Consider the following 22862-nt stretch of genomic DNA (forward strand, 5'->3'; position numbering starts at 1 on the left):
GAGGGAAGCTTTGCCATTACACAGCATAGGAGCATTCCCTGGGAGAGGGGAGAGGGGAGAGGAGAGAGGGGAGGGACCTGTGCAGGTCAGGGAGGAGGGAGGCTTCTTACACATGGAAGAAGCTTCTTTTTATTTATTTAGTGGATAAAACTTCTCCAGGGGCATCTCCCTGGATCTCTTCTAGATGGGATGATCATAGAGTTCAATGGGGATGGGAAATCGCTGATCCAGTCCTGGTTTTACCTCCATGCATGCAAGAAGATATCATTTTAGGGAAATCAGAATCGTGCAACCTGCTACCCAGGCCTGGCTCCGCGGCTCCTCTGTGCTCACCCTACCCAGGCCTGGCTCCGCGGCTCCTCTGTGCTCACCCTACCCAGGCCTGTCTCCGCGGCTCCTCTGTGCTCACCCTACCCTGGCCTGGCTCCGCGGCTCCTCTGTGCTCACCCTACCCTGGCCTGGCTCCGCGGCTCCTCTGTGCTCACCCTACCCTGGCCTGGCTCCGCGGCTCCTCTGTGCTCACCCTACCCTGGCCTGGCTCCGCGGCTCCTCTGTGCTCACCCTACCCTGGCCTGGCTCCGCGGCTCCTCTGTGCTCACCCTACCCAGGCCTGTCTCCGCGGCTCCTCTGTGCTCACCCTACCCTGGCCTGGCTCCGCGGCTCCTCTGTGCTCACCCTACCCTGGCCTGGCTCCGCGGCTCCTCTGTGCTCACCCTACCCAGGCCTGGCTCCGCGGCTCCTCTGTGCTCACCCTACCCAGGCCTGGCTCCGCGGCTCCTCTGTGCTCACCCTACCCAGGCCTGGCTCCGCGGCTCCTCTGTGCTCACCCTACCCTGGCCTGGCTCCGCGGGTCCTCTGTGCTCACCCTACCCTGGCCTGGCTCCGCGGCTCCTCTGTGCTCACCCTACCCTGGCCTGGCTCCGCGGCTCCTCTGTGCTCACCCTACCCTGGCCTGGCTCCGCGGCTCCTCTGTGCTCACCCTACCCTGGCCTGGCTCCGCGGCTCCTCTGTGCTCACCCTACCCAGGCCTGGCTCCGCGGCTCCTCTGTGCTCACCCTACCCAGGCCTGGCTCCGCGGCTCCTCTGTGCTCACCCTACCCTGGCCTGGCTCCGCTGTGCTCACCCTACCCAGGCCTGGCTCCGCGGCTCCTCTGTGCTCACCCTACCCTGGCCTGGCTCCGCGGGTCCTCTGTGCTCACCCTACCCAGGCCTGGCTCCGCGGCTCCTCTGTGCTCACCCTACCCTGGCCTGGCTCCGCGGCTCCTCTGTGCTCACCCTACCCAGAAGCTGCTGGCTACTACTCCTATCCCAGGAACAAGTGTCCCAGATTTGTCTGCCAAAAATCTGGGAAACTTGAGCTGCTGTGACCCCTGCTATATAAATCCACCTGGACAAACCCCTAGACCCCTCTGGCTGCTGGCCCGGCCGTTGCTCTCCCCCCCATCTCCTACCTGTCGCTTCCTCTCTCCGTCCTTGCTCTGCTGGTGCCACCGGAAAGTTGAGCCCTTCTGCTCCTGCATCAGAGCCTTCTCCTGACATCTCTGCTATAAGAAAGAAAGATTACACCTTCCCCCCGGCTGCAAAAGTCTCTGTCCCGCATGTTAGCTCTGATATAGCGCCCAAGTCCGGGGACTGAGACAGGGAAGCGGCAGATGGAGAGAGAGAGGCGTTTAATGGTTGCAGCCGGGAGGGTATGCAGAGGTTGTCAGTGAAAGAGACTGCCTCAGAGGGAGGGACAGATTCACAGACGGAAAGAGAAAAGCAAGCACCTCAAGCAGACAGTGGTGGGTACGTGAGATGGCCAGAGCGACTGCACAAGGTGAGAGCAACAGCAGAGAGAGACTGCACAGAGTGAGTAGATGGAGTGACTGCATGGGGTGAGGGTGAGAGCAAGAGAAACAGACAGAACAGGGTGAGAGCAGTATTACAGACAGAGCCTTCCCGGGATGAGTGGGGGATAGAAACAGGGTGAGGGCAGTAGCAGAGAGAGATCAGAGAGAGACAGAGCGAGTGCACAGGATGAGAGCAGTAGCAGAGAGAGAGAGGGAGGGAGAGCCACGGGGTGAGAGCAGAGAGAGACAGAGCGAGTGCACAGGGTGAGAGCAGTAGCAGAGAGAGAGAGAAAGGGAGAGTGCACGGGGTGAGAGCAGAGAGAGACAGAGAGAGTGCACGGGGTGAGAGCAGTAGCAGAGAGAGAGGGAGAGTGCACGGGGTGAGAGCAGAGAGAGACAGAGAGAGTGCACAGGGTGAGAGCAGTAGCAGAGAGAGAGCGAGTGCACGGGGTGAGGGTGAGAACAGAGAGAGTGCACTGAGTGAGAGCACGAGAGACAAGAGACTGCCGGGAGTGAGTGCACAGGATGAGAGCAGAGAGAGACACAGACTGCCGGTTGCCGGTGTGAGTGCACAGGGTTAACGCAGTAGTAGAGAGAGAGAGTGCACAGGGTGAGGATAGAGAGAGACAGACTGCCCGGGGTGAGGGTGAGAGCAGACAGAGAGACTGCCTGGGGTGAGAGCAGACAGAGAGAGACTGCCCGGGGTGAGTGCACGGGGTGAGAGTAGAGAGAGATAGAGACTGCCCGGGGTAAGTGCACAGGGTGAGAGCAGTAGCAGAGAGAGTGCACGGGGTGAGGGTAGAGAGAGAGAGACTGCCCGGGGTGAGTGCACAGGGTGAGAGCAGTAGCAGAGAGAGAGAGAGTGCACGGGGTGAGGGTAGAGAGAGAGAGAGAGACTGCCCGGGGTGAGTGCGAGCAGTAGCAGAGAGAGAGAGACTGCCCGGGGTGAGTGAGAGAGTGCAGGGGGTGAGGGTGAGAGCAGAGAGGATCAGCGGATTACCTGTTCTTAGTGCTTACAGGTCAGTAATAGTGCCCTGTTTATGCATTTCCCTGCTGCTATAATCGGAGTAACTGAGCTCTTTACCGTGGTGGCTGGGGTATCCTTTACATTTGAAAACAAGGAGTTGTAAGGGTTATATGTTCTGCTCCTAGCAGCACCTGTTAGTGCTGGATCCTGCTCAAGTACAGGGGCTCTGTCGCTGTCAGTGCCACTCTGAGGAAATGGCAGACAGGGAATTGCATTCTCCCTGCAACGACAACCCGTGTGAGAAATGTGCCCTGACCCAGCCGAATTACAATCAAACTTTATCCAAAGGCTCCCTTCCTTATAAATGTAGGAGGAGCTGCCTCTCCCACTGACACAGCTTGTAATCTTGGACCAAGCATTTTATCTCCTGTTGCCTGAGACAGCTACTTAGATTGTAAGCTCTTTGGGGAAGGAACCTCACAACTTTACAGCACCGTGTATAAAAAGCAATGAATGATCAGATGTTCGAGTTAAAGCAGCTCATCTTCACTTTTGGGATCTGAAGCCAGGTTATTTTTGTGGCTCAGGGTTATGTCACAATAGAAGGCTATGAGCAGAATGCATTGCAGGGAGCCACCCAGTAACGTGTCTCAGCAGCTGCCAGCCTCAGGGGACAGGAGCAAGCAGCCACCTTCTGGCCTCCTTTGTAAATGTAATAGTTTGATCAAAATTCAAGAAAATAGATTAAAATGAGAAAGACAACATCCATGTTCTGATGATGATCAGAGGTTTCACCTCGGGCCTGGGGGCAGGATAGTTTGCGGCTGTAGCCCCTCTGTCTCTTTTTCCTCCAGGAATAGAGTGTTTTTCCTGCTTATTCTTTTGGGGGAAGACTTAGATTTTCTCTCTGATCTTTAGGAAATGTGCATCTCTGCTCTCTTTAGATTTTGCACCACACAGGAGGAAAGGCATTGCTATCTCTATTGCTCCATGGTGCAGTACAGGCACAGTTGGACTTCTTGGAGGTTCCAGTTTAGTTTTGTCTGCATCTTTCTATTTCTAAGTTGTGGTCACATTTATTTATTTTAAATCACTTATTTTCCTTCTATCATAAATTCATCCATCCTATGTGGATTACAAAACCACATCCATAACATTAAAATTACACAAATGAAAAAAACATCCCAGCAGCATAAAAAAAAAACAAACCAAAAACACATCTTTATGCAAACAGTTGACCAAATAAGCAACCTTCAGTTTCTTTCAGAATATCTTATTCAGCGCCCAGTCTGGCTTTCCAGCATGGGACACTCATGAGTAGCGTGAGGGAGGGGACCCCCAATACTTGTTTATCAGCTACAGGCCACCCCTAGTTGCTGTAAGTATCTTTGTACTTGCTGAGGGTCTCTCTGTGTTCTGCATGTGCGACTGACGTCAGGGCTGCTGCGTACGTGTAATTTCTGTGGAAGGAGCGTGCTCTCTTTTCCCCATAGGTGGCCCAGAGGTCTGAAGCCTGGAAGTTAGTACTCTTATGGGAGGAGAGAGATTTGCTACAGCAGTGTTTTTTTTTTTATCTATCAATTTTACAAGTTTAATTCAAGAATACTTAAAATTGAAATACATACACTTCACATGTTTTAGCTATTAGGCAATTAGTCATTTACAAAGTGAAAACAATAATATATATTCATTCATCTAACAATGAAATAGTTCAAATTATATTCTATCTCTACAATCTGTGAAGTATATTTTATAGCCCACAATATAGATCCAAGATTCTCACAACCTTAAAGAAAGAAAAATTATTAAACATTAATCTAGCATTAGGGTAAGTTGCTTTCCTTATATAGACCTTTTAATACGCCTCTAGAAGTTTGCATATCAAGTCACAGGAGAGGAGGACACTACAGGACTCTTTCTACTAGTAATAAAAGATATTAGTTGAGAAGGTTGAAAGAACATAAAGGAATTTCCTTGAAATTTAACCAAACATTTACATGGAAACTTTAACAAAAACAACCCTCCCAATTCTAACACTTGTGACTTTAACAAAAGAAATTGTTGACACCGTTTCTGCGTCGTTCTCGCAAAATCAGGAAATATCTGAACTTTAATACCAAAAAAATTTTCATTACGATGGGAGAAGTACTTTTTAAAAACCCATTCTCTATCTGATTGAAGCAAAAAGACCACTATCAGTGTAGATGGTACCGCTGCATTTTCTTCCGCCTGTTCAAGCAGCTCTGAAATATTCATAGTTGGTGTTTCCCTAGGAGCCAATATCTGGAAGTTATCTAAATTACTCTCAATAATTCTCTTTTGTGGAATATAGAAGACCTTAGATATTATAGGAAGAGTCTCCTCCATAATCTTTAAGTTTTCTATCATATACTTCCTCCAGAGATCTTTAGCAGTCATATATGATAATTTTGGGACGTTGATACATCTCAGGTGTCTGGCTCAGATCTGATTGTCCAAATTTTCCACTTTCTTATGTAATATTTGATTCTCTTTAATTAAATCACTTTGAAGATTATTTAAACTTTCCATTTTTACTTCTGTAGATTGTATCTTTCTCGTTTTTTCCCCAAGATCTTTTTCAACAATCAGCATCCTAGTTTCTAAATTTTCCACGGCTTTTGCAGTAGAGAATATCTGACGTTGGATATTATCATTAGTTTCTTTTATCGCTTCCCATATAGTCTGTAAAGTAAAAGTTTGTGGTCTTACCAGCTCGCACACTTGAATCAGATTTTCAGTGGCTTCCCCACTACTTCCAGATATTTCTTCTCTCGAATCTTGTCGAAATCGTTCTGGCATCTCTCCTCTCACCGCTTGTTGCTGCTCCACTTCAAGCGTTTCTCCCATCTCCGAACCCGGATGTAGTAACGTGGGGAGACTTCCCTCCGTCAATGTGGGCTCTAGAGAGGCTTCCCCTGAGGCACCCATTTGCTGTACCTCTGGTTCCTCTCGCTGTTGTTCGGCGTGTCTCTCAGCAGGGTTCCCGGGTGGGCGTCTATCCTCCAGCAAGAATAATAACGACTGCTCAGGGCTGCTCTCGGACTCCTCTTCCCTCCGAGATACAACCAGCGAGCTCCTGCCTAGAGTTTCAACTCCCCGACGAATGTGAGTGTCCATAGGTCCAAGGACCGCGTGGGTCGAGGGGGGCTCTAGAGCAAGCCGCTCCATCGCTCTCTTTTTGCGGCCCATATGTGGCATCAAACAACGGTAAGGAAATTTGGAGAGAGAGACGCTCACACACGTCTTACCTCTCCGCCATCTTGGATCGAAAATTCCAGCGGTGTATTTTTTGTAGGATTTTCTGTCAGAGCAGAGAGGGTAGCACTCTTTCTGAAGTGACACCACAATGTGTATATTGTTGAGATTACTTACCTGATAATCCCCTTTTCCTAAGTGTAGACAGATGGACTCAGAACAAATGGGTATAGTATGCTCGTGCTAGCAGTTGGAGACGGATCTGACGTCAGCATGGGTACATATACCCCCACAGGAAGCGTAACAACTCAGTAATCTTCCTTGCAAAAGCTGTTATGGATGTGTGTACTGACGCTCAGTGAAAAGTGAAAACAGGATTCCCCTGACCGATTGATAGTAGCTGGAGACCGCCAGCATTCACAACCGGAAGGCGTTGACACCTGGTAGAGTGTACGCTCTTATGGAAATAGATGACATGGCTTACCTTGAATCGGTGAAACCCATGTACGCAGGCAGCTGGGCGGGATGCTGAGTCCATCTGTCTACACTAAGGAAAAGGGGATTATCAGGTAAGTAATCCCAACATTTCCTGGCGTGTAGCCAGATGGACTCAGAACAAATGGGATGTACAAAAGCTTTACTCCCAGCCTGGGCGGGAGGCTGCCTGAGGACCATGTAGTACCGCCCTCGCAAATGCTGAGTCCTCCCTGGCCTGGACATCCAGACGGTAGAACCTGGAGAAGGTATGGAGGGAGGACCATGTCACCGCTTTACATATTTCTGCAGGCGACAGCATCCTGGATTCTGCCCAGGATGCCGCTTGTGCTCTGGTAGAATGAGCCTTGACTTGTAGAGGCGGAGACTTCCCGGCCTCCACGTAGGCTGCTCTGATGACTTCTTTAATCCAGCGGGCGATAGTGGGCCGAGAGGCCGCTTCACCTTGTTTCTTTTCGCTGTGCAGGACGAACAGATGGTCCGTCTTTCGTAGTTCTTGTGTCACTTCCAGATATCTGGGCAGGTAGATTGGAAACACGCTCAGCGAGCGTGCAGGCTCTCCAAACCGCTTTGGAGACGGAAATTACTGAGTTGCTACGCTTCCTGTGGGGGTATATATACCCGTGCTGACGTCAGATCAGTCTCCAACTGCTAGCACGAGCATACTATACCCATTTGTTCTGAGTCCATCTGGCTACACGCTAGGAAATCTGTTTTTAAGTGTGAGTGAGCATGGTAGTCCTGCTGCGCCACATCATTGGGAGAGTGATTTCTTCTAGCACTAGCTGAGCTGCTTTCTATTCCATGCAGTGTAGTTTTGAATTAAAAAGGACCCCTAGACTTCACATCCATAGAGCTGAACTATGCTAGCAAAACATTTTAATAGTTTTAGAGGGAGGTTGAAACTGGCCTGGGATTTCTTTACTATATAAAAAGCTCTTTAAGCTTTTGAATGCAGAGGTAAAACTGTTTTAGCTAACTTACATGGGATATTCAGCAGCACAGCAATATCAAGAGCTCAGCTTTATTGCTAGACCTCTTCTTCATATGTCCAACGAGCTTCCTCCTGCAGCTTGAGAGAGAGAGATAGATACACACACACACACACATATATACATACACACACATATACATACACCCGCAGAGAGAGAGAGAGAGACACGGCCCCTCCAGCTACCGCCGACCCCACCCGCAGAGAGAGAGAGAGAGAAAACCTGGAGAGAGAGGGAAGCCGACCCAGATTCAGCACCATCGAGTGAGAGTGAAGAGAAGAAATTAACAATTAAAGAAACTCCAAAAAGTAAGTACCAGCAACCTCTCACTCCGCCCATCCACCCTCCCTGGGCTCCCCAGCCTCCAATCAGGACCTGGGAGCTGCGCACACGTAGGCGCCTGGGAGGAAGGCACAAGCAACCCTTTAAATTAGAGCGCGCATGAAGAAACGCGAACTAAGGGGCCTGCCCTTAGTGCGCCCAATTCGGGCACTCACTGCATGTGCACTATCGGTGCTAACTCGCCTGAACTACATGCCCCAAGTTTGCGGTACTATCATAGGAAAGTGCTCCACGGAGAACATCATTCAACTGCTGCAATTCTGAGAAAGTCTCTCTCGACTACAACCACATTAATTCTATTTCTATAAATATATCCTCTATACAAATACAACCTCTCCGTACCCTTGTCTAGCTCTCACCCAGATCACTCATTCAGTCAACCACATCCTTTCTGGCACTTCAATCCACAATTGCCTACATGTTTCCCAATCCCCATACTCAAACACAGTCTTATCTCCATAGGAAAATAGATTATGCAAGCCCGACATCGCAATGATAAAAACCCTCATCCCCATCTTGATTTCACCGATTCCCCAACTCCTAGGCCTCGCGCTATTTTCCCTTACTCTATTTAATGCTCAATCCCTCACCAAGAAATCGCTAATCCTCAGTGACTACCTCCTAGACGAAAATCTGGACATATGCGCAATAATGGAAACCTGGCTCAAACCCACGGATATAGCAATAATAAATCAATTACCTACTCAGACCTACGACTTTTTTCCCCTCCCCCAACAGAAAAAAAAGGGGTGGGGGCATTCTACTAGCAACCAAAAAAAGACCTGAGATTCTCACAACACCCAGCTAAATCAGACTCTAAACTAGAAATAGGACTTTTTAAATCAGACCAACTACAAATCCTCCTCGTCTATGCCCCACTGGGCCTCCTGGAATCAGATGCCTCCCCCATGGTTGAAATAACTACTACACACATTAATCTGGACTACCCTGCCATAATCCTAGGAGATTTCAACCTGCATGTAGACAACCCTACTCTTTCATCCAGCTGCGAGGCTTTTCTCACCGCCCTCTCAGCTATGGGATTCAAGCAGATTGTCAACAAACCTACCCATAAAGCTGGACACACTTTGGACCTTATATTCGTAAACTCTGGTATCACGCACCCAACCCACCCTATATGCAAGCAGGTCCCGTGGTCAGATCATGCATTAATCTCCACCACTTTCATGCTGATGGAAACCTGTAACTCACACACACCGCAACCCTCATTTCTCTACAGAAGATCCTGTTCCTCCAACGATCTTAGCAAACAGCTGGCTTCACAACTCCCTCTCATAGACCTCGCCAACCCCAACTCTGCCCTCCTCTCCTGGAGCAATATTACAGAGGCCGTAGCAAATAAACTATGCCCTCTATCAACAAAAAGATTCAATTCCAACTCTTCGAAAAGACAACCATGGTTCACTGACGAACTCAGAAAACTAAAACAGAGCTTAAGACAGAAAGAGTAAATGGCGCAGAGCCCCTTGCGCCAGCACACTCTCCATCTACAAACTCGCACTTTACCATTACAGGAACTCCACCTTAAAATCTAAAAGGGACTTCTACGCTCATAAGATCCATGACCTTATCTTCGATGCGAAAGCCCTCTTCGCCTACGTATCCCAACTAACACTAATCAACACACCAGATATACCCAGGTATCAAGCACAATCCAAAGCTGAAGAGTTGGTTCTGTTCTTCCGAAACAAAATCGATAACCTCCTAACACAGCTGCCCTCGAACACTTCCTCTCCTACTAGCGTATTTCAATCTCCCAAACAAAAACATCTCTCTTGAATCATTTGATCCCATTGCCACTTCAGAGATCCAAGCAGTTCTAAAGAAAATGAAACCTGCCTCTCATCCTTTCGACCATATCCCCAAACTGCTCTTGATAATTCCAGACACCATTTCCAAAACATTGGCAGACATCATAAACTGTTCACTAGCTCAGGGAATCTTTCGGACGACCTCAAACAGGCCTCTCTCAAACCACTCCTAAAGAAACCAAATCTGGATCCTAAAGATCCCAATAACTTCCAACCAATTGCCAACCTCCCACTTATAGCAAAGATCATGGAAAAATTAGTTAATACACAATTATCTGATTACATCGAGGATCACAAAATGTTGTTCCCCTCCCAATACGGTTTCCGAAAAGCATTAAGTACAGAATCCCTTCTCATATCCTTGGTAGACCACCTCATCATGGGCCTAGACAAAGGTCAATCTTTCTTACTGATACTCCTGAACCTCTCGGCAGCTTTTGACACAGTTAACCACTCCATCCTCCTAAATCAACTGTCGAACATCGGAATTACAGGAACCGTATTGGCATGGTTCAAATCCTTCCTCAGCAATAGAGGTTCAAGGTGAGAATTCACAATAAAGAATCATCCCGCTATAACTCCTCCGTAGGAGTTCCCCAGGGTTCTTCCTTATCCCCCATGCTTTTCAACATTTACCTTCTTCCTCTATGCCAGCTGCTAACCAAACTGAATCTAAAACACTTTCTATATGCGGACGATGTCCAGATCTTGATCCCCCTCAAAGAATCCATTACTAAAACTCTTGAACATTAGGAAAACTGCCTCCAAGAAATCAACTACCTCCTCGCTAGCCTAAATCTGATACTAAATACATCTAAAACAGAACTCCTTCTCATCTCCCCGGAAAACAGTAATACCTCCTCAAGTTCTCCAGCCAACCTACAAACCATCAAAGGTAGAGACTTAGGAGTAATAATTGACAATTGTCTGAATTTAAAATCATTTATCAACCAAACAACCAAGGACTGTTTCCATAAACTTCAGGTACTGAAGAGAATAAAACCACTCTTTCACTTTCATGATTTCAGAATGATTCTGTAAGCAATAATCTTTTCCAAATTAGACTACTGCAACTCTATCTTACTCTGTCTCCCCTCATCTCATATCAAACCTCTTCAGATGGTACAAAATGCAGCAGCCAGAATTCTGACAAACACCAGGAGAAGAGACCACATATCACCCATCCTCAAAAACTTACACTGGCTCCCAGTTCATTTCAGAATCATTCATAAGTCCATCACCACTATCTACAAAGCCATCCATCACCATGCTCCACTACACCTACATATCCCACTCAGAAAACATACCTCTTCCAGACCCATTCGAGATGCATACAGAGGATCACTACAGGTACCACATACCAAAACCTCTCATCTTAGAGACCGGGCATTCTCAACAGCAGGACCGGCGATATGGAACTCCATCCCACCTGATCTATGACAGGAACCATGCCTTCCAACATTCAGAAAATGACTTAAGACTTGGTTGTTCACACAAGCCTTTCCAGACCCAAACTAATTTGCAATTTCCAATAACCTTAGTCTGTCATCGCAGAACATTGTAAATAATTGCTCATCCTTAAGTTATCTCCTATAGCCTCTTTTTCCTCTCCCAGTTGTGATTAACCCCTGTTTATTGTAACTTCACTATTTCTCGTCACTTGTTCCAGTTTCAAGTTCGGTTTACACACCCTGTTAATTGTAAACCAGCATGAGGTGATTGTATCATGAATGCCGGTATATAAAAACTCTAAATAAATAAATATTAATGTACACTTTGAAAAGAACTTCCATCATTTTCAGGATTTGACTATTGCAACTCACTTTACAGCAGTCTTTCACCAATAACACTCAGGTTACTTCAAATGATGCAAAATGCTGCAGCCCAGCTTCCCACAGGATCCTATCAGCCCTGTTTTATTTATTTAACATTTTTTCTATACCGACATTCGCACGAGACATCACATCGGTTTCCAGACAACAAGAAAATTCAGCCAACCGGGCTTTACATTGTAACTGATATTATAACTAGGGGGGAGGGGAGGGAAGGGGCAGGGCATTAACTTGGAGCTATAGGAATATGCTGGGAACAAAGGAGGGAATAAGGGGGGGTTTATTTACATTGACTTCTACTTTCAGCTTGCACTCAATACAAATTAGCTATTACAATTCACAACAGACTTCCTAGCTTGCAGCAAGATTATTTTCCACCATTGTTAAAAGGAGGAATTATTTGTCCTATGCTTAAGAGAGGGTGTTTGGATGCTGGAGTTCTTGAGAATTATTGTCCTGTATCTAATTCACCTTTTTTGGGCAAAGTCATAGAAGAGGCAGCCTATCCACAGTTAAAGACATTCTCAGAAACTCTTGCATTACACTTCGCTGATCCATAGGTAGAGAGAGTCTGTATTGCTTTCCATGCTCAAAATTCAGAGGCAGGTAGAGATTCATTATTAACCTTGTTGGATATCAACAGCAATATTATTTAACTGCTCTTTACTGTCCTCCCTAAAATTCAGAATGGCTTCCGTCTCCAGAACTGAAATACCGGTCACATCTTAGCATGAGTGGCTGCAAATAAACTTCGTCAGCTTACGGTCACTGCTGAACAAGCTTGTGAAAAACACCCCAGCAGGGAAAATGTGTGTTTTACTGGATTAGATTTTGGTGTCAACCTCAAACTCCTGCAAATTGGAATCTGTGTGCATGAGGGTGAGAAGGATGTAAACTAGAATCCATGTCTTCATCCAAATAACCTGTACTCAAACAGCTTCAGCGCAGAGCAAGGAATGAGCCTTCAACCTTTACAGCAACACTGATTGCCTGCTACATTCACTTTTGAACAGATGAAAAATGTGATGTTTGAGACCCAAAGATGGTGATAAAGGGAAAACCCCCCACAACGAGCATTGCTATGAGAACGTCCATGACAAATGGCTATGCCATAGCAGATTATTAAGTACCAAGAGATGCAATCAGAGAGCGAGAGAACGTGGCAGAAAGATACAGAGAGTCCCCATTGACTTAAGCAGCTCCGAGCGGATTATCTGTAAAAAAGGTTTACTGGAGGGTTCAAGAAAGAAAAGATACATAGACAATTAAAAAACAGAAAACATTCATAAAATTAAGAAAAGTACATTTCAATAAACAGCTGCAAAAAAACAGAAGGAAGCTCTGAAACTGCCTTACAAATAGAAGACTGGAGGGAGCGGGTTAGATGTCAAGCTCGGGCTTAAAGAGAAATGTTTTCAGAGTCTGGAATGTGCAGAGAGTTGCACAGCTTAGAGCCGACCATGGAAAATGCTCTTTCACCTGTTTCTGTCAAGGTGGCTGCGATTGGCAGCCTGGAGAGTACGTGACAGCCAGGCCATGCTCCAAGGGCAGTTAACAATCAAAACTAACCAGGAATTAATTTACACAGTCCCTCCCCTTCATCAATTAATGGACAAAAAATGAAATTCAGCGATTGTAATAGCATTATAATCACTTGTGCCATCATCCAATAATGAAGCAAATGATCTGTCTCTTTTACATGTGGGCCTCGAGATTGCATCCTCTGTCCTGAGAAATTCCCAACTTCCTGACTTGACTCATGGCTGCCGCTCCTTGTATTTTGTGCACCATGAAACCTTTCTTCAAAGAAAATGTAAAATCCTTACGTGATTTCCCTCTGCATACTCTGAAAGAGCTCTGCATTAACTACAGAGAAGTTTATGCTGATGATGTTGAGATAAATTTAATTGATCTATAAAATACTTTTCCTCAGCTGGCTTCAGTGCATCCCTATAATGGGTAGAAAATTCCTTGCAAACTGAAAACATTACCACTGTCTTTTGTTTGCATCATTTTATTTCTGCTTGCCTAGCCGACCATTTTAACAATCACGAGCCTTCATGAACTAATCTCTGCCAACAGGTCTTCTCTGGCGCTAAAGAGCCATAAATCGACTTTAATGAGTCATTCCATTAGGTCATCATTTGATGGGTCCTAGTGAACATCCAGCAATCCCAAGGCTTCCTGAAACTTCTCCGGGATGAAATTACAATTACAGGTAGCTTTACCCAGCTCAAGCTGTAGGTAAACGTAACCAGACACTGAGCAGAGAAGGAAACAGTCAAAGCTGCCATACTCTCCATAGGAATCTCACAGCTTTTGCATTTAAAGACCAAATCCAGCGTATGACCCTTGTTCTAAACATTGATCTTCCAAATGGTTCAAAAAAATCCCCTGATACTCTGTCCATATCCAAATTAAATGCATGTTAAAGTCATCCAGTATCAATAGATTGACAGCAGTAGCATTTAAAGTGAAGGCTGATGGACTTCCAATGTATTCAGGAAGGATTGTGTAGCAAGGAAGAAAAGAGGCGTGGCACCATCTATGTAAATAAATATTAAAGCAACAGCATTGCAAGGCTTACGAGGTAAGGAAGCGGTCCTGTGGCTTCATCTGGAACATTGTTTATGCTGCTGTAATGTTCAGACCTCCATCAAGACAGATTTCATGTAGGATTTTCACTAAATTACTATCAGGTCAATACAGTAAAGTGCGGCCGCGGTTACCCTGCTTCTAACCCACTTTCTACTCACTTTTCGGCCGCGTTAGTCCAACCCACAATACACTATCCTCTTTAACCTACTCTTACCGCCTCTTTAAGTCACTGGGTAACCCCTTCCGCCCGCGGCATGTATATTACATGTAAACGATCAAATTAGCTATTCCCTCCCATACAGTAACGCACGCCCCGACTATCGCTTTTTTACCCTGCTGTTTTGCCGCGCGTTTAACCTGCTAACTTACCGCCTACCCCTACCCCTGCGTTAGAGGCAGGGGTAAGGGTAGACGGCAAACTTTCCCCCAAAATGAAACCTAAAATCCCCTCCTCCCGAAGCGACTTGACATGTTACCAACTTACTTTTTGCTGCTTTCAGCCCCTTCCCTTCTCTGCCGTCCTCCGGAGGGGGCAGCCGGCAGCGAAAGCAGCCTGCAGCGGTCCCCCCCGCGCAAGTCCCGGTTCTCCTGGCTCAGCCCTCATCTGAAGATTGTGAAGTCAGGTAAGAGCCCACTGTTCTGTGCCCTCTCCAGTCACGGCGCGAGCGGAGCGAAGCGTACTTTCATTAGCTTGAGCGCCCGTCAATTTGGGCGCTCAGGCCAATGAAGCACATGGACAGGCAGGTGATGTCACGCCCGCCCGTCCATGTGCTTTCATTGGCTGGAGCACCCAAATTGACGGGCGCTCAAACCAATGTAAGCACATGGACGGGCGGGCGTGATGTCACGGCGTGCGTCACACATGCCTGTCCATGTGCTTTCATTGGCTTGAGCGCCCAAATTGATGGGCGCTCAAGCCAATGAAAGTACGCTTCGCTCGCGCCGTGACTGGAGAGAGCACAGAACAGTGGGCTCTTACTTGACTTCACAATTTTCAGATGAGGGCTGAGCCACGAGAACCGGGACCTGTGCGGGGAGGACCGCTGCAAGCTGCTTTTGCTGCCGGCTGCCCCCTCCAGAGGACGGCAGAGAAGGGAAGGGGCTGAAAGCAACAAAAAGTAAGTTTTCATGGGTTAAAGTTGGGATCCACTTCCTGGTGCCAGTCATTTCAAATGTCATTTGAAATGACTGGCACCATCGCACCCAGGATACTGTATAGGCGTTGTATTGAGCGCCTATACAGTAAAATGGGTTGCGCGGGCCTAACGCATCACAGACGCTTCTTGGACGCGGCTTGCATTTGCAAGCTATTTAAATACAGTATCGAGCGGTAGGTGAGCAGGACTGTGCGTGCGGCAAATGCAGGTGCGCCCGGCACTAACGCAGCTCTTCCTACCGCTCCTTACTGTATCGGCCCATATGAAAGGGGAGATGCTATCGCTAGGAGATTTCAATTTGTCTGAAGTTTTATTTTATTTAAAAGTACTTATATACCGCACCCTCCAAGGTTCAGGGGTTTACAATAAAATACATACATAAAAGTGAGGCTGGTGAATAAAATGAGAAGCTTAGGAGCGAGTGCCGAGGTGGTGGCCTGGACAGCAAACTGGTTGACGGACAGAAGACAATGTGTAGTGGTGAATGAAATTTACTCTGAAGAGAGAGTGATGTTAAGTGGCATGCCACAAGGATCGGTGTTGGGACTGGTCCTGTTCAATATCTTTGTGAGACACATTGCGGACAGGATAGAAGGTAAGGTTTGTCTTTTTGCGGATGACACTAAGATCTGCAGAGTGGACACGCCGGAAGGAGTGGAGAGAATGAGATGGGATTTAAGGAAACTGGAAGAGTGGTCGAAGATATGGCAGCTGAGATTCAATGCCAAGAAGTGCAGAGTCAGGCATATGGGGTGTGGAAATCTGAAAGAACTGTATTTTATGCGGGGTGAAGGGCTGATGTTCACGGAGCAGGAGAGAGACCTTGGGGTGATAGTGTCTAACGATCTGAAGTCGGCGAAACAATGTGACAAGGCGATAGCTAAAGCCAGAAGAATGCTATCCAGGTCACCACCTTGGCCCTCACTCCCAAGCTTCTCGTTTTATTCACTAGCCTCCTGTGCGGGACCATATCAAAAGCTTTGCTAAAATCCAAGTAGATGACATTGAGCACTCTTCCTCGATCCAATTCCTTAGTCACCCAATCAAAAAAGTCTATCAGATTTGTCTGACAGGATCTTCCCCTGGTGAATCCATGCTGCCTCTGGTCCAGCAATTCTTCTGACTGTAGATAGTTCACTATTCTTTCCTTCAGCAGCGACTCCAATACTTTTCCCACCACCGAGGTGAGGCTAACCGGCCTGTAGTTTCCAGCCTCCTCTCTGTTCCCACTCTTGTGAAACGGGACCACCATCACTCTCTTCTCCAATCACTCGGCACCACTCCCGTTTCTAGGGATCTATTGAACAGGTCACATAGCGGAGCTGCCAGCACATCTCTGAGCTCTTTCAGTATCCTGGGATGAACCTCATCAGGCTCCATGGCTTTGTCCACTTTCAATTTTCCTAGTTCTTCCCATACATTCTCTTCCGTAAACGGAATTTCATCCATTCCACTCCCCTCCAGTTTCTTGTTAACTAGCGATAGTCCTTCTCCGGGGTCTTCTTCAGTGAACACCGAACTGAAGTATTCGTTTAATATTTCTGCCATTTCTTCATCTGTCTCTGCCCATTGATCCTTTTCATCTTTCAATTTCACTATACCACTTTGGACTTTTCTCCTCACACTGATGTATCTGAAATTTTGTTTTGTCACCTCGCTTTACCTCTTTGGCAATCCTTTCTTCCACTTGACTTTTCGCTTTCTTGATTTCTTTCTTCATCTCCCTCAGTTTTACCAGATATTCTTCCTTGTGATCCTCCCTTTGGGATCTTTTATATTTCTTGAATGCTGTTCTTTTATCTTTTATTTTATCAGCCACCTCCTTTGTGAACCAGATAGAAAAGTAAAGAAAAGCAAGAAAAGAATGAAACTTAACATATAGATTAGTGGCTTCAGTAATTGCTCCTTTTAGTTTGGCCCACTGTTCCACATCTCTCGCTTTCTTCCATCCTTCTAGTTCTTCCTCCAGGTACTTCCCCATTTCATCAAAGTCCGTGTTTTTGAAATGTAAAACTAGAGTCTTCATGCTACTTCTCCGTATCGTATTAGTGATATGAAACCATACCGTTTGATGATCACTGGTGGTGAGGTGGGCACCCACCCGGACATTATAGACATTATCTCCATTAGTGAGCACTAAATCGAGTTTAGCTCCCTCCCTCGTAGGCTCCATTACCATTTGTTTGAACAGAGCCCCTTGCAGGGCATCCACTATCTCTCTACTATTGTTAGATTCTGCAGAAGGGATTCTCCAGTCTACATCCGGTAGATTAAAATCTCCAACAATCACCACTTCTCCCTTCTTACTCATCTTTTGGATGTCTTCAATCAGATCTCGGTCTAGTACTTCCATTTGATTTGGAGGCCTGTAAACCACGCCAATAAAAACGGATGTCCCATCATCTATTTTTTAGGGCAGCCCATAGTGCTTCTTCTTTGACCCATCTTCCCTGCAGTTCAGATGCTTGGATATTGTTTTTGACAAAGAGCCACACCTCCCTCTTTTCTGTCCTCTCTGTCCTTTCTTAATAAGTTATATGTTTGTTGTCATTCAGAAAAAAACTTAAGACCTGGCTCTTTCAACAAGCCTTCCCCTAACCAAAACTCACATCAGCCATGCCACAGTTAATGTACTTAGGCCTTCTATTTAATGCGCGCCATCTCAGACTTTATAATCGATCTATGCACGCCATTTCAAACATTGTAATTAATCTGCTATAGTTACTAAGTTACCTATCTACTACAACTTCATCTCCCAAGTTCCATTACTCTTGTTTTATTGTAACTTTTGCCTCTTCTTCTAAGTTATGGTTTATGTTAAAAAAAACCTTTGTTCCGTGTAAACCGATTTGATATGATTTGTATCATGCATATTGGTATATAAAAGTACTAAATAAATAAATATCCCGGTATGGTAGTATCCCAATCATGTGAATCCACGAACCACGTCTCCATGACAACAACAATGTCCAAGTCTGCCTCCACCATTATAGAACCTAAAATTGTGTAACTATAGCATGGGCTATTTTTCCCTATAAGCATCACCTTGCACTTAACATTAAATTTCACCTGCCATTTGGATGCCCAATCTTCCAGTCTCACAAGGTCTTCCTGCAATTTATCACAATCTGCTTGTGATTTAACTACTCTGAACAATTTTGTGTCATCTGCAAATTTGATAACCTCACTCATCGTATTCCTTTCCAGATCATTTATAAATATATTGAAAAGTAAGAGTCCCAATACAGATCCCTGAGGCACTCCACTGTCCACTCCCTTCCACTGAGAAAATTGTCCATTTAATCCTACTCTCTGTTTCTTGTCTTTTAGCCAGGTATAGCTGCAAAGGTCACAAATGCTTAACTCCCTTCAAGAACCGGGACAGATATGGATGGGAAGACAAAGGCCCACCACTGACTCACCCCTTTTAACAAGCAAGAGCTGCAACTTGAACCTTCTGTTAAAGACCAAGTCCCCAGAGGGGAGGAGTTAGCAATCTGTTATGAATCTGGCTGCTGGATACTCCCGTTGAAGGAGTTAGCAATCTGTTAGCGATCCCTCGCCAGGGGGGCAGAGTTAGCACTCTGTACGGATCTTGCTAAGGAGTAGCAATCTGTTAGTGCTCTGCTCCCCCAGAGGGAAGGAGTAGCAACTGTTATGCTTGTTCCTGTAGAAAGATGAGCCAGCAACCTGTATGATCCCCACGGGGAGATAGCTATCTGATATGGATCAGCTTCCACAGAGAGAGGAGTAATGGTCTGATGTGGGTTGGCTCCCACAGAGTGGCAGATGATAATACCGCTCTATTAGTGTAAGGAGTAACACTTAGTAGAAATAGTGAATCCCTGGGCCGATGGCAGATAACAGCGCCCCCAGGAGGATATCCTGAGAGGGACCACCGGCTAGGCTGGAGTATGGAGACAAACACAGATAGTTCTTTATTAGACTGGAAGTAGAACCACCAGAGGTGGCAGTAGTTAGTTGATATGCCCGGCAGGGCTGAAGTCCCTCAGATACTGGAACAACGATCTCTGAGTTGCTGAGCTGTAAGGAGAGACTATAGTTAGTGAGTAGACAGGGTATGCTGGGCATAACCAGTGGTAAATGATACACTCACAATTATAGATATCTGTAATGTCTTCTTATGCAGCAGAGAGTCTTCAGTATTCAGTAACAGGAGCCACAGGCGAGAGCTTGTTCCTATAGGCAGTCTGAAATAGAACTCACAATAACTGTGTATGGGATGGCTTCTGGAATAGAAGAGAGGTTAGGAGAGGTTTAGGAACATAGGCCCTCATGGAGCGAGTACCGGCTCCTATCTGTCAATCTGTAATAGTAATCCATAAGATACAGGTATGCGATATCTTCTGAGGAAGTAGAGAGTCTGAGGAAGGTATTAGGAACATAGGCCCTCGTGAAGTGAGTACCGGTTCCAATCTGCAGACTCCAGTGGTAACTCACGATCTCCATACCTGCGATAACGCCTTAGACTGAAGGGAACCTTAGAGATTAGGAACAAGGGCCCTCGTGGAGCGAGTACCGGTTCCTGTCTGTAAAAGGACTCACTGTGTTCACGTCTGCGATCACCTCCAGACAATAGGAGTCTTCTGAGTCTTCGGAAACGTAGGCCCTCGAGGAGCGAGTACCGGATCCCGTCCAACAATCTGAAATCAAGAATAGAGAGAGCGGAGCCCCCGAGGAGCGGGTACTCCTAGTAAGTTTGAAAAGGCCGAGCAGTGGAGAAGAATTCCCCTTGCTGACTCGGAACGTAGTTGCAAGTAGCGTGGACTGCCGAAGCAAGTCCCGTTTGAGTTCCTTGCTAACTCGCTAGAAGTTAGCAAGCAAAGACCTTTTAAATTGAAAACGGATGACGTCATTATGGGAGGACGCCCCCGAGGTTCGCACCCTTGCTAGTGCAAAGTCTGGAGCACGCGCCCTTACGTCATCAGGAACATGTTGGATTCGTAGCGTCAAGCCAGCCCGAGGATACCGGGACCAAGAGGCGGGGGAGAAGCCACGGCTGCATCTGCCCATCTGAGCTGCAGGGAGTCGCCACAAAGGAAGAGAGGGTGGAGCGAGGGTGAAAATAGACACGAACGCAACACCTTCAAGGTGTTACGGGCCAAGCCTTCTTGTAAAAATTCCAAAATATAGTTGCACTGGAGAAGGTACAGAGAAGGGAGACCAAAATGATAAAGGGGATGGAACAGCTGCCTATGAGGAAAGGCTGAAGAGGTTAGGGCTGTTCAGCTTGGAGAAGAGATGGCTGAGGGGGATATGATAGAGGTGTTTAAAATCAAGAGAGGTCTAGAACGGGTAGATGTGAATCGGTTATTTACACTTTCAGATAAAAGAAGGACTAGGGGGCACTCCATGAAGTTAGCATGTGGCACATTTAAAACTAATCAGAGAAAATTCTTTTTCACTCAACGCACAATTAAGTTCTGGAATTTGTTGCCAGGGGATGTGGTTAGTGCAGTTAGTGTAGCTGGGTTTAAAAAAGGTTTGGATAAGTTCTTCAAGGAGAAGTCCATTAACTGTTATTAATATTCTGACAGAGTTTTGCCACTGCTATTACTGGCATCAGTAGCATGGGATCTTCTCAGTGTTTGGGTAATTGCCAGGTTCCTGTGGCCTGGATTGGCCTCTGTTGGAAACAGGATGCTGGTCTTGATGAACCCTTGATCTGACCCAGCATGGCAATTTCTTATGTTCTAATGGAATTTTCACTTTGAGAGGCTGAGAACCTCACTCCTCATACTAAGTCTCAAAAACTCTCCAAGCTCTAATGTAAGCCAGAGATGTAGAAAAATTTCTGGCCTAAAGCAAAGTAGAAATCACTGCAGCAGAATAACCACGCTTTAACAACCGAGCCCTGTCAAGAGTCAAACTAAGATAAAATCAACCCAGATCATCATGTAGAATGCGTCCCTGCTACAATTATCTATTTATTTAAACCATTTCTATACTGTCTTTAACAATACAGGATTGACCAAAACGGTTTACAATAATTTCAAAAAATAAACAGAAATTATAAATATGGTATAAAAATAAAATAAAATATAAATAAAACAGAATAAAACTGTAAATTAACAAAATCAGTAGGAGAGAAATACAGTTTATATATTTTATTCCCTATACTTGTATAGTACTATAATCTATATTCCCTGTACTTAAAATACCAAAAATCAAGAACCAGCCAGAAAAATCGAAGAATACGAAAGACCTAAATAAGAGATATCTAGAGTAATTTCAGAGGTTGAACTGTAAATTAAGTTATTGGCTCATAGCTGCGAATGCTTTTGAACAAATGGGTTTTTAGAGATTTCTTAAATTCTTTTACGTCCGAGATTTGCCTTAGGATGTTTGGGAGGGAATTCCATAAAATGGGCCCTGCTATGGAAAACGCCCTTTCTCTTGTGACGTTTAATCTGGTGACTCGTACTGTTGGGACTTCTAGGAGAGTCAGTCTGAGGAGAGTGCCCACCAGCAGTCTCTGAAGATCGGCATTCCATGACCTGTGGGGCCAATCCGTAGCCATAAAAAGTACAATTTCAGCCTGACTTGCAATCTTACAAATGATCCTGCCTATCAGTGGCCAGGGCGGGAAGGCATATATCACCCTGCTTCTTGGCCACACCTGAACGAAGGCATCGATACCCAGTGCTTTTGGATCCCTTCTTTTTTTTTTTTTTTTTTTTTTTTAGTTTTAAATATTTTATTGCTCAATTTTGCATCAATACAAAATGTGTAAGATGTTGACATAGCATATTGTATGTAAATAACAGCATTTAACACCGATATGTGTACAGCAATAAAAACTTATGAAAACATCAAATATCAGTACTGTGTTGTGTATAAGGTCTCCGTATTAAACACCGGAATACTCAGTACCAAACTAGGGACCTAAATCCCTCCCCTCCCCCCCCCCCCCCCTACCACTAATAAGATATAGGTGATAAGATATAGGTGATATTGAACCGCCATCTAATAGATCCTAGGGTGTCCCAGAACAAGGAAAAGGGTACATGAAGCTAAACCTCCCGAGTGATTGGTGAAATTAAAGAAGCAGCAGATATAGTCGCTGGACAGTACCCACAACAGCATTTAAACGTTATCAAGACTTCCCAGCCCCTTCTTCCACTCACAGTATTTATGCCAAACACGCCTAAAAACGCCCACTGTGTGGCGGAGATGAGCCGTAATTTCTGCAAGCCTGTATATTTGTTCCACTTTGCTTTGAATCTCCCCTAGCGTGGGGACCAGCGGGGATTTCCATTTTCTGGCAATTTCTGTTCTAGTCGCCGAAAATATATAATGAGCCATAGTATCGGGTTGGTCCTTCCCCAGGGACAAGGGAAACCCCAGCAAGGCTTGTTGAGGCAGGAGGCAAATATGGACCCGATAAATCTTGGTCAACCAAGTTTCCAATTGAGACCACAAGGGGTGCAATGCTGCACAGTCCCACCACATATGGAAAAAACTACCGATGGCCGAACATCCCCTCCAACATTGTGGGGGAAATGAAGGGTACATGCGATGTAACCGCTCTGGAGAGTAATACCATCGCAACACCATCTTCCAAGCATTTTCAACAAT

General features: G+C 45.9%; 1 protein-coding gene across 1 annotated transcript in view; it reads right to left on the minus strand.

The window, feature by feature from the left end:
* MYLK2 (myosin light chain kinase 2) overlaps nucleotides 1–2983 on the minus strand; it is a gene marked incomplete in the record, with an annotated part of 96273 nt that extends 93290 nt beyond the window's left edge. Inside the window, 2 exon segments of the mRNA XM_029611028.1 lie at nucleotides 1452–1544; nucleotides 2833–2983. Of these exon segments, the coding sequence (XP_029466888.1) occupies nucleotides 1452–1539 (88 nt within the window).
* Between the last annotated feature and the right edge of the window lie 19879 nt (nucleotides 2984–22862).

This window comes from Rhinatrema bivittatum, chromosome 8 (assembly GCF_901001135.1).
Source record: "Rhinatrema bivittatum chromosome 8, aRhiBiv1.1, whole genome shotgun sequence".
In the NCBI taxonomy this organism is placed as follows: domain Eukaryota; kingdom Metazoa; phylum Chordata; class Amphibia; order Gymnophiona; family Rhinatrematidae; genus Rhinatrema; species Rhinatrema bivittatum.